Consider the following 11,309-nt stretch of genomic DNA (forward strand, 5'->3'; position numbering starts at 1 on the left):
TGGTTTCTCTACTTGAAAAAGAAGAAAAATTTCAGTTAGTGTGTAAAATATCGGTAACAAATAATTTGGTTTACTTGGGTGCTATTTTTCTCTTACTGTGCCTGCTAATGTGTTTTCTTTTCAAGAGATGTTCAGCGAAAATCTAAAAGCGTTAAGGCATTTACGAATGGTGTATATTTGCCAATTTAACACTCCTGAGATTTACTTGTTTTTGACTCCTATCTAAACTCCTCCCTTTAGTCATGTGCTTTTCTTCCAAAACCTCACAGGTGTCTCTTTCCAGATCCCGTTTGAGGTAAAAAAATCATTTGAATCCCAATAAAGCAACAATGAAAGCATTGGCTTTATTGCAAAAAAGAAATTGCTTGGATACTCTCGGTCGGTTTGGTTAGAATTTTGTCCGATGTCACAATCGCTATGTAAACTTCAGAACAGGTAAAGGGCTGTTGACATCTCAGAAACCGTAGGATTCATCTGGAACACTGCCTCCTGTATGATAAATCAGTGGGTTCTATAATTGATGTATATAATCTGTTTTGATTTTGGTGATACAGGCTTATGTTTTTTTCTTTTGTGAGAGAATAAGATGTTCACAGTGGGCCTGCAAATGGTGGGTATTTATATTTTCAAATCTCTTTCCCTGTTAACCTCTTTGCTACCCCAGTCACACCATCCACAACCACTTTCTCATCAGTCATTTTATGCATAAATTTCTGTTACTTTTGTTTATGCTCGGGCACTCTAATTGTATGTTCATCTTATGTTTTCTTGTCTCCCCCATTAGATTCTAAGCTCCTCGAAGTCAGGGACCCTGTCTTTTCTTCCTTTGTAAATTCCCTCAGCGCCTAGAAGCTTTGCATATAGTAGGTGCTCAATAAATACTGTTGATGCTGTTGTCTTGAAATATTTATTACTGAAATTACTGCCATATTGTGCAACTGCAATTTTGTATACTTTTTTAAGTGTCTTAAAAGACTGTTAAACTTTGGGTTAACTCTTGGGAAAGTATACTGTCTATATTCAGTTTGTACAATATCCCCCCCCCCCCCCCCCAGGTTTGATGTACTAGTAGAGTTTCTTTAGTAGAATCTTACCAGTGACTGAAAAGGGGATCAAAACTTTTAAAACAAGGTTATGCCCCAATTAATTTTATTAGGCTGGGTGAGGTAACTTGGTCTTCCCCTATTGCTTTTGCCACTTCCTATGATTTTTTAGTTTGGGGTTTTGTGTTTTTTCTTGGTCCCCTCAACATGTGCTACTTTATTTGGCTAGAAAGATCTTGGGGTTCAGAATGGAGAGCATTTTTTCTTAGTCACCCTTCGGATTTATTTGACCTATCCTTCCTACTTTTTGATAATTGACTGCCTTTCTCTTAACTTGTCTCCCGTTGGCAGTTTGCTCTCTGAATCTTTAGCACCCTGTTCAGGTGGTGCGCCTGCCCACTGCTCCAGGTTTTTGTAGCCTTTAAGGTAGAAGCACAAGTAATGCTACTGCTTTTCAAATCATTTCCCTGCATGGGGAGTAAATCCTATTATGCCTCTCTGTCCTTGGACTGGGCCTTCAGTGTATAATCCCACTCCCTGAAATTAAACGTATGTGGGAATCAAAGGGACCCACAAATGGAGAGGATTCTTAGCACCTGTGCTGTTAGCATGACATCAGCTTGATAGTTAGAACTGGTTGCTGCTGTATTAATAATGCCTGTATATCTACCAACTCCCAGGGGTTGCCAGGCAGTGGGAGCCATTGCCTTCTAGAAACAGAATAAATATCGCCCCTCTGTACTTTCTGCCAATAAGCAGTAAAGTACTTTATGCAAAATGAAAAGTGTGCTATCAGAAAGGCGTTAGCCTCTAAAAATGGTTCTGTGCTAGAAAAAGCTTGATCGGTACCATTTTTGTTAATCAGGCTGGCACTAAATTATGTTATAGAACTCTCCTAGCTTCATTTGCTGATCTTTAATTTTTGTCCCCCACCCCCTCCAAGAAAAAAGCTAAGAATGCTGAGGCCAGTCAAGCATGGTGCCAGAATTTTCTTACTATCTTGTGCTGTGGGGTTGTGAAACTTGGCACTTATTAAACAGCAAATAATACAGCTTCTAAAAACAAGTTGAATGCCTCAAAGTGCTATAAATAGTGATTTAAATTACATTTTTAAAGCAGATAAATCATTTTTATTCCTGCCAAGATCTGAGTTGGGTTTCTTGGTTTTCTTTCAAGGAGTCATTGACTGCATTAATCCCTCAAAACAGAGGAAGGTGGTGGCATTTTTTTCTTGGTCGGTTATGAGGTCTTTCAGGCCACACCTGGAATTTCAAGCTCTCTAGTCTCTTTGTGGGTGAAAGCTATATTATAGGTGATTTTTGTTGTTAAAGTATGGAAGTACAAGTGATATATTCTGTTTACTTTTAATGGCATTTAGAGTTCAGGTTGGAGTAGAGAAAAGGAAAGGTATTAAATATATAATGCTTTTGATATTAAACTAGTTGTGGTTGCACGAAGTATCATCTCAAGATTATTTAAAATTACATACCTGAATGGTAAACTTCTAAGACTAGTATTTTTTTATGTAGAAACATTCATATACACACACCCTTTTATATGCTGTTTACTTCAGCAGCACTGTTGGACAGTGCCTGTAGCATATGTAACATAGCAAGCTATATGAGAAAATACATTGTCACAAGGCTGTGTTTTTGAGCTGAAGAACCAAGCCTGCTTGGGATGTCCAGCAGATATCCGAAGGTAAATTTGAAAATTATACTTGCTGTAGAGTTTAGAAATAAAGCTAAAGGAGACCTGGATCCCAAAATGCATAATCTATTTTTGCAGGCTAGCACCATAAATGATAAAATTTGAGCTCTTAAGTTGCTAATGAAGATTTTTAAATTTTACATATTTTATATATAGAGAGAAAAATATATACATATACACACACACACACACACACACATACACTTGTCCTTCATACTTGAAGAGCATGCCACTTATGGTCAAGTTTACCTATGAACACGAGCAAGATGGAAAAGGCCAATGTGCTACCTACAGTTTTGACCACAACGCGTGCACACTAAGATTGTACTTTGTGCTGTTTTTAGTTTGCAATGCCTAGCATTTTCATTTTGCCCCCCGTCTCAAAATCCTCTTGAAGCTTCTGCTCAAAAAGAGCCGTCCTTTTCTTGGTTGCAGTGCACCATGCCAGGCTTTCTCCTCTAGTCGACACCCAGCTTTTTTAGCTGTGGTGTCATTTCATCTGAGTCTTTGCTTTTTACTATGTCCTGAAAACATTTCCTCTGCCCTCCCAACCCCTTTGGTTGCAATTTTCAGCCCACCCATCAGCAACTGTTTGGGTATCTTACTTAATGTCAGTCTTCTCACGTGCCCCACCCATTGAAGTGGGTTGAGGTGAGTAGAGCTTCCATGCTAGGATACTGACTTGGTTCCAAGACCTGATGTCCTCCTTCCACTTGATGTTGAGTATGACCCGTAAGGGTTGCTGGTGGCCCCTCTTTTTGAGGAGTCATGAATGGCATTTGTGGTGGGTTCAGGACTCTCAGCCATGTAGAAGGTTTGATGGTTCTGTAGACCCGTAGTTTGGTCTGAAGCCCGATGTCACATTACTGTGAGCTTCTCCCAGAGATATAGAGTTCATCTATCTCTCTGAACTCCTACAACCGAAGCTCCACTGAGTATAAAAAAAGTCAGAGGACAGTCCTGACAACCACCATTTTCTTCAGTGTTTGCTGTGCTAACCATTTCCACCAGCAGAAGTGTGTGCTACGCCATCCTCTGGTTTTGGAGAGCCGAACCTGGATCTCTCCACAGCTAGTCAGTGTCGCAGAATTATCAACTAGAAGGTGGTGTTCAATATTGACAGTACATTGAGCATTTCCTGCTTGCTAATTCTTCTGACAGGTCTTCAACTCCTATTTAACTACAAGGCAGGCGGGTGCTCTTCAAGAAATATTGAAGATGAACCATTATAGAAGCACATATCCAAATGTGTCTCTTCATGCCCAGGTGATAAGATGTTAAGCATAGAGAGATCCAAGACTTGATTTTTCTGTTTTACGTATTAAGTGAGTAGAACTTGCTTGTCTAAAAACAGCCGGCTAATATGCAGCGAAGATGGCAGCGGTTACTGAAGAAACTGCCTGCTGGTCTTTGGCGCTATGGCCCAGTGTCAGCGTTATCCTGCAGTCCCATTGGCCACAGATGGGTTCGTATGTAAAATCCTTGCGTGCACCTCACAGTGTGCTGCACTTCTGCCTGCTCGTTGTACATCACGCCCCAGTGGGAACATGTCTGGCACGGAAGAGTGAGCGCAAGTGGCGCTGAGTAAGGCACTTAGCGCTGTAATCAGTTCCTTCTCACAGGTTCTCGGTCCCGAAGTCTTCGAGACTGGACTGAAGTTCATCCGTCGTTACGACAAGACTCATTTGTTTGCCAAGAAGTTGCCTCGGGCAGTGAGCCTGTGGGGATAAGTTTTGCTATCATGATTTTTTATGTATTTTTCCTAGCTCCCTTCTTCAGGAGAGTGGTTGTGTATATTTTTTTCCACAATATCCCTATAGGGACAGGCACTACTGCAGTTTTATGGCGGTGAACTCTGTGGCACAGAGTTGGATCTGTGGACCACCTTGGTGGGGAAGAAGCCTTGTGGACAACCTACCCACTGGCTCATCATCATTCTACCCTCATCCCATCCCCTGCCCCTCTGCCTCTCCCCTCTCTTCTAAATCTTCCTTAGGGGCTCTCTTGGCCCCGATATGCCAGCTTGCCTACCTCTCTCCTCCTAAGACAGGTACCTCACTCTAACATTGGCAATAGCCAATAGCCTTGCAACAGCCAAGGTTGCTCTCCGCCCCCACTTGACACTGACTTGCTCTTTGGCCAATGATTGTGGCTGCACCTGATTCATTTTGGTGCAGCAACAGCCATTGGTCATAAAGCAAACCAGCCTCCTCACCTAAAACACCAACATTTAGTTCGGACTAGCCTGCAGGCCACCCTTTGAGAATCACTGCACTACACTGTTTTCAGTGTACAGTGGTGAAATGTTGTACGTGAAAATTTGGCTGAAGGTTCAGGTTACTGTGGATTTTGGGAGGAAGGAGTAGAGGGCTAGGAATGAAATCAAGGTTGCTTGGTAGAGTTTCTAATTGTAAGAAGATTATCTGCTGGGAAAGAAAACACCTTGTCCTTATAGGTGGCCATTAGGACGAAGGTTCTAAGGCAAATCCAAGAGAGAGTTGATCGAGGAAGTAAATGAAGATCCTGAATACTCTGATAGTGTGAAAGGTTTAGCAGACTGGTAAGAACGTGGCCCTGGTTTCTGCTTCCTAAGGGGCCATTGAAGTTGAATGTGGTTAGATTAGCGCTGACCTTGTCTCTGGAACCAGTTAAGCATATTGACAGCTGTGCTTTGGTCAGGTTGTCAGAGACCTCTAGAAGAAATGATTTTTCCACACGTTTCTGAGGGTGTTAGCATGACTGTAATGACTTTTTTTTATTATTTACAAAGTGCAGTGAAAGGAAAGTTGTCTTTCATGACAGGTGGTGAAGAGTTAAGGGGGAAGACATTGGAAAGCTTCATGAGAGTATTTAGTAGAAAGTGAGAGTCAGTTTTGAAAGGGGTAGAGGAGAGCATTTTTAATAAGGTGATTCATAAGTTGGGGGAAATTTGAAGATAGTCATGTTTTTGTTTCATGGTCAGAATTAGTTCAGTGCCCGTACAAGCACTTGATCTTATAAGTGCTATTTAAAATTTGTTAAAGATTAATTTGGTTTAAGAAAAGAGTCAAGGGTGTAGTTTTATGTGCGTATATAGCATGTTTTCAGGTAATGGAAATTAAATAATTTCTTTCTACCTGAAGTGGTAGCCTGTGAATTTTATTGATCTAATTTGTTATGGTTAAGGTATTAAGTATTCTTACCAGGACCTGCTCTAGTGGTGAATTCGAGGTCTCCAATTTTTCTGCTTATCTAGCCATAATGAATACCTCATAGGATGAATAAGAGGTTTGACTGAAGCTCTTAGGGAAAATTGCTAGCAAAAATAACCACAAATTGCACGTAGATCACCTCTAGCATAGATTTTTCTGCCTGTAGACTGCCTGTATATTGGAGCATAAAAATCTCTCAAATGCATTACTTCCATCTTATTGAGCACCTACTGTGTGCAGAGCACTGTACTAAGTGTTTGGGAAAATACATTAGCAGTAGAAGACACTACCCCTGCCCTCGAGGAGTTTACAGTCTAATGGGGGAGTCGCACAAAATGGTTTACAGATTGGAAAGAAGGATTTGTGGAAAAGCAAGTGCCTAAATAGGGCATGTAAATTGATAGGCTTATAAGTACATTAGGTGATTATGCAGATACAAGTGCTGAGATAATTGGATAATTGGGGGGATGTGGCCTAGGGAGGAGAACAGCTAATTGGAGAATTCTTCCTGGAGGAGATAGAATTGGAAGATGTGAAAGCAGAATTCCAGGCAGAAGGAAGGGTAGGAGCAAGAGGGGTGGAAGCGGGATAGTTGGTGAGCTTGGGAGGAAGAGTGGAGGGAGAGAAGAGAGTAGATAAGATGGAGGGAGCTAATAAAAAGCCTTAAAACCAGTGGTCAGGCTGTTTTGCTTTATATGGAATGGAATGGGCAACCGTTGAAGGCTTCTGAGGAATTGAGAGCTGTTTGCAGAATGTTGTTTTAGAAAAATGATTTGAGCAGTGGAGTGAAATATGGACAGGGAATTGTGAAAAACCAAAAAGGATTTGGGGACAGACCGAATGTGAGAGTTGAAAGAAGGGAAGTCGAGGATAATACCATAGTTGCAAGTCTTGGAGAGAAGCAGCGTGGCTTAGGAGATAGAGCACGGGCCTGGGAGTCGGCAGATCATGGGTTCTAATTCCAGCTCCACCACATGTCTGCTGTTTGACCTTGGGCAAGTCAGTTAGCTTCTCTTGGCCTCAGTTCCCTAATTGATTAAAATGGGGTTTGAGTGTGAGCCCCATATGGGACAGGGACTGTGTCCAACCTGACTAACTTGTGTCTACTCTGGCCCTTAGAACAGTGCTCGGCACACAGTAAGTGCTTAACAAGTACCATAATTATTATTATTATTGTTACAAAGGGGCATGTTAATATTATCAACCATGATGGGAAAGTTAGGTGAAGGGATAGGTGAATCAATTGTTTTTGAGCAATTATTGTGTTACAGAGCATTGTACTAAGAGCTTGGAAGAGTTGGCAGACACGTTCCCTGCCCATGAGGATAATTTGGCACATTGAGTTTTCAGGTGCTGGAGAGACCTAAGTCCAATTTTTTTTTCTTTTTCCCCCCCTTCAATGATATTTCATACTGAGTGCCATTGCCACTAGAATTTAAGACAATTTCAACTTTGTTGCTGATTTCCCTCCCCACCCCACCCCCACACCCCAACTGTGGCTAAGTACAGTGTAATCTATGTAAACCTAATTTGAGGTTTGAAACCTTTAAGCGTTGCTGATAAAAGATCCTCAGATAAATACAGTGCTGCAGAATGTTAGTTTGTCTGCCTTCACTAGGCTTCCCTTTGGAACCAGTGTGTGCCAATTTTTAGATTAACTAAGCATGCATGGTTTGCCTAACCTCAGCTCTTTTTTGTTCTCCATGTAGAAATGTGGAATCTAGAGAAAGGGAAATCTGACATTAAGAAACAGGATGTCTGAGGTGATGGCCTCTATCCTTCCTTCCCTCTGCAGCCCTAGGGAATACCTCTGAGGAAGTTGGTGGGCTAAGTGGATCTGAGTGGAAGAGCTAGGCCAGGCTGCTAATCAATCAGTCATATTTATTGAGTGCTTACTTTGTGCGGAACACTGTACCGAGCGCTTGAGAGAGTGCAGTATAACAGAATTGGTAGATGTATTCCCTGCCCAAAGTGAGTTCACAGTGTAGAGCAGGAGACAGACATTAATATCAATAAGTATATTACAGGTATGTACAAAAGTGTTGTGGGACTGAGGGAGGGGTGAATAAAGGGGGCATATCTGGGAAATGCAGAAGGAAGTGGGAAAAGAGGAAATGAGGGCTGAGTCAGGGTAGGCCTCTTGAAGGAGATGCCTTCAGTAAGGTTCTGAAAGTGGAGAGAGTAATTGTTGGATATGAGGAGGGATAGTGTTCCAGGCCAGAGGCAGAATATGGGCAGGAAGGAGGTCAGCGATGAGATAGATGAGATCCAAGGTACAGTGAATAGGTTGGCATTCGAGGAGCGAAGTTTGGGGGCTGAGTTGTTTAATAGAGCAGCGAGGTGGGGTAGGAGGGGGCAAGGTGATTGAGTGCTTTAAAGCCATTGGTAAGAAGTTTGATGTGGAGGAGGATGGGCGAGCACTGGAAGTTCTTGAGTGGGGAAACATGGACTGAGCATTTTTGTAGAAAAATAGTATGGGCAGCAGAGTGAAGTATGGACTAGAGTGGGGAGAGACAGGAGACAGGGAGGTCAGCAAGGAGGATGATACAGTAATAAAGGCGGGTTAGGGTAAGTGCTTGGATTAATGTGGTAGCAGTTGGGATGGAGAAGAAAGGGCAGGTTTTAGTGATGTGAAGGTTGAACCGATGGAATTTAGTGATTGAATATGTGGGTTGAATGAGAGGAGTCAAGGATATCAGATTTATGGGCTTGAGACAGGAATGGTGGTGGTGCTGTCATTGGTGATGGGAAAATCAGGGTGTGGGAAGATGAGTTCTGTTTTGGACATTTTAAGTTTGTGTTGACGGGACCTCCAAGGAGAGAGATCTTGAAGGCAGGAAGTGTGAGACCGCAGAGAGGGTGAGAGATCAGGGCTGGAGTCGTAGATTTGGGAATCATCCGCACAGAGGTGGTAGTTGAAGCCATGGGGCAAGGGAGTTCTCCAAGGGTGTATAGATGGAGAATAGTAGGAGACCCAGAACTGAACCTTGAGGGACTCCCACAGTTAGGGGATGGGAGGCAGAGGATAGAAGCTCGTGAGAGACACTGAGAATGAGCACAGTACTGCTCTTGGCATTGTGGTAGGGTGAGGAGTGGTAATTGGACAGGCTTTATGGAGTAGGCTCAACTTGTGGCAGAAATCAGCCTCTGTAAGGGTTGTAGGAGTTGAGGGTGAGACACTTCACTAATCCTCAGCAAAAAGTCCTCTTCTAAAATTTAACACAATGCAGATTGAGCCCGCAAGTGATGGTTAAATATTTGTGTTTGAGTATTGTTAGGTGCTCTGTGGAACAGTAGTAGACCCAGCCTTTGTTTAATCAATCATATTTATTGAGCACTTACTGTGTGCAAAGCACTGTACTAAGAATGTGGGAGAGTACAATGTCTCCCCTATGTCTACCCCAGCGCTTAGAACAGTGCTCGGCACATAGTAAGCGCTTAACAAATACCAACATTATTATTATTATTATTATTACAATATAAGAATAAACGGATGCATTCCCTGCCATCACACTTAAAATTAGGTTTAGTTGTGAAGGCAAATTTTTCATTTAACTTCAATAATGGCTAAAAAATGTATTTTACCCAGTCCTTCCCTTAAAGGGGAAAGAGGCCTGTACCTTAATTGGGATTTGATTTTTTTTTAATCCCATCTATATTTTGCAGTATTGTAATGGCCAGTTAAGCAAGCCTTTAGCTCTGAAGAATCGATGATGCAAATAGTGCTTTCAGTTCTAGATCTACCTCAAATCTATTTTTTTTCCCTTTTCTGTTTTCCCGAGTTTTTAAAGTGTTTTTCACATGAACTAATAACTTTGTGTTCAAAACAACACAGTATGCTGTGGGAATGATTATGGTGTCCAGACAGAGGATTAGCCCTTGTTGTGAGAAACGAGCAACAAGAGTAAATGACCTAAGCAGTTAAGATTCTGTTTTGAGTCAAATAGACTTATTAGTAAAGACTAATGGATGAAAAAACAAACTGACACAAGCAGTGTTGTTTCAAAGCAGAACATTTTTCATTGTAATTTATAGATTCAGCTGGGATAGCTTGTTTTGGGAGAGTAATCTCCCATTATCCAACGGTATTTGTAAATTGAGTCTTAGGTAATGTTATTCTCCATTAACTTTCCTCCTTAGGTTAATGGGCCTGATGGTATCCTACAGAATGGTGCTGTAGATAACAGTGTAGCCAAAACTAGCCAACTGTTGGCAGAACTGAACTTTGAGGAAGACGAAGAAGATGCCTACTACACAAAGGATCTTCCTGTACATGCTTGCAGGTAAAAAAAAAAAAAAAGGAAAATCACATTTAAAACCCATGGTCAGGGTGATAGAAACTGGTGAAAAGTGCTTGTACAAGGTGTTGCCGTCAGCAGGCACTCAATAAAATGCCATCAGTAGTACTGGTGAGGAGGATATATAGGGTGATCATTGCGGTATTGAAATCTTTTCCTAATCATACTTTTGCAGTAGTAGTTTTCCAAAGGCTGATTTGAGATGTTGGGCTGTGAGACTTCTCTGGGGTGTAAGCTATACTTGCCAGGCATCCCAACATTCTTGGAAGAAGAAAAATAAATTATGCTAAGCCTCCTAATATGGGAAAGACATTTTGACTCTGAAAAGTAGCTTCAGAGGAAACTGCAGATGGTTGCTTTTTCAGGAAAGCATTGCCATTTTTTCCCCCCTGCCTTCAATCTATTGACTTTTCATTTTCCTTAGCCCACTCTAGTTTCTCCTTTCTGTTGCTGAGTGAAGTGGTGGATGCTTTTCAGGGTTCCTCGCTAAGGAACGATTCAAAATTGAGAACTACTTTTCTTTAGTTTTGTTTGGAAGCAAAGTGTCTAATTCCCTTGTATATAGTGAGAACCATTGCTGCATTTTGGTTTGGGGTGTGACTGCAATAACAGACCATTGATAATTATCCACAGCAATTATCGGTGGCAGTGTATTTATTTAAACACTTGATAACAAGCATTATATTAAGCACTAGGGTCAATATAAGATCATCAATTATATTGTGCACTTACTGTGTGCAGAGCATTGTACTAAGCTCTTGGGAGAGTGCAACACAACAGTTGGTAGATATGTTTCCTGCCCACAAGGAGCTTATGGTCCAGAGGAATGGTCGCATCGTCTGAGGAAGGAAGAAGTGGTATTTTGTTCCCATTTTGTAGCTGAGGAAACAGAGGCACAGAGAAGTGATTTGTTCAGAGCGTCGCAGCAGGCAAGCGGTGGAGCTGAGATTAGAACCCTGGTCCTCTGACTTCCCGGCCTGTATTCGTACCACTAGGCCACGCTATTCCAACAGATGAGCAATGTAGTGCATCTTAAATTTTGTTCTCTACCAACACAATGTATTAGC

General features: G+C 41.7%; 1 protein-coding gene and 1 non-coding gene across 7 annotated transcripts in view; both read left to right on the forward strand.

Moving 5' to 3' along the window:
- Nucleotides 1-11,309, forward strand: part of UPF1 (UPF1 RNA helicase and ATPase) — a 36,418-nt gene that overhangs the window by 3,109 nt on the left and 22,000 nt on the right. For 2 of the 6 annotated variants that reach the window (XM_007670831.4, XM_007670832.4), the window contains exons 2-3: nucleotides 3,915-4,019; nucleotides 10,085-10,227. In XM_007670831.4, the coding sequence (XP_007669021.1) occupies nucleotides 3,915-4,019; nucleotides 10,085-10,227 (248 nt within the window). Of the gene's footprint in view, nucleotides 1-120; nucleotides 611-3,914; nucleotides 4,020-10,084; nucleotides 10,228-11,309 lie in introns of those variants that run through there. The other 4 variants (XM_007670833.4, XM_001514896.6, XM_029049867.2 and 1 more) reach the window with 3 other exon arrangements.
- Nucleotides 4,871-4,974, forward strand: MIR1405 (microRNA mir-1405). Its single transcript, NR_034873.1, has one exon. It is a non-coding gene; the product is annotated as a microRNA mir-1405 (primary transcript).

This window comes from Ornithorhynchus anatinus, chromosome X1 (assembly GCF_004115215.2).
Source record: "Ornithorhynchus anatinus isolate Pmale09 chromosome X1, mOrnAna1.pri.v4, whole genome shotgun sequence".
Taxonomy (NCBI): domain Eukaryota; kingdom Metazoa; phylum Chordata; class Mammalia; order Monotremata; family Ornithorhynchidae; genus Ornithorhynchus; species Ornithorhynchus anatinus.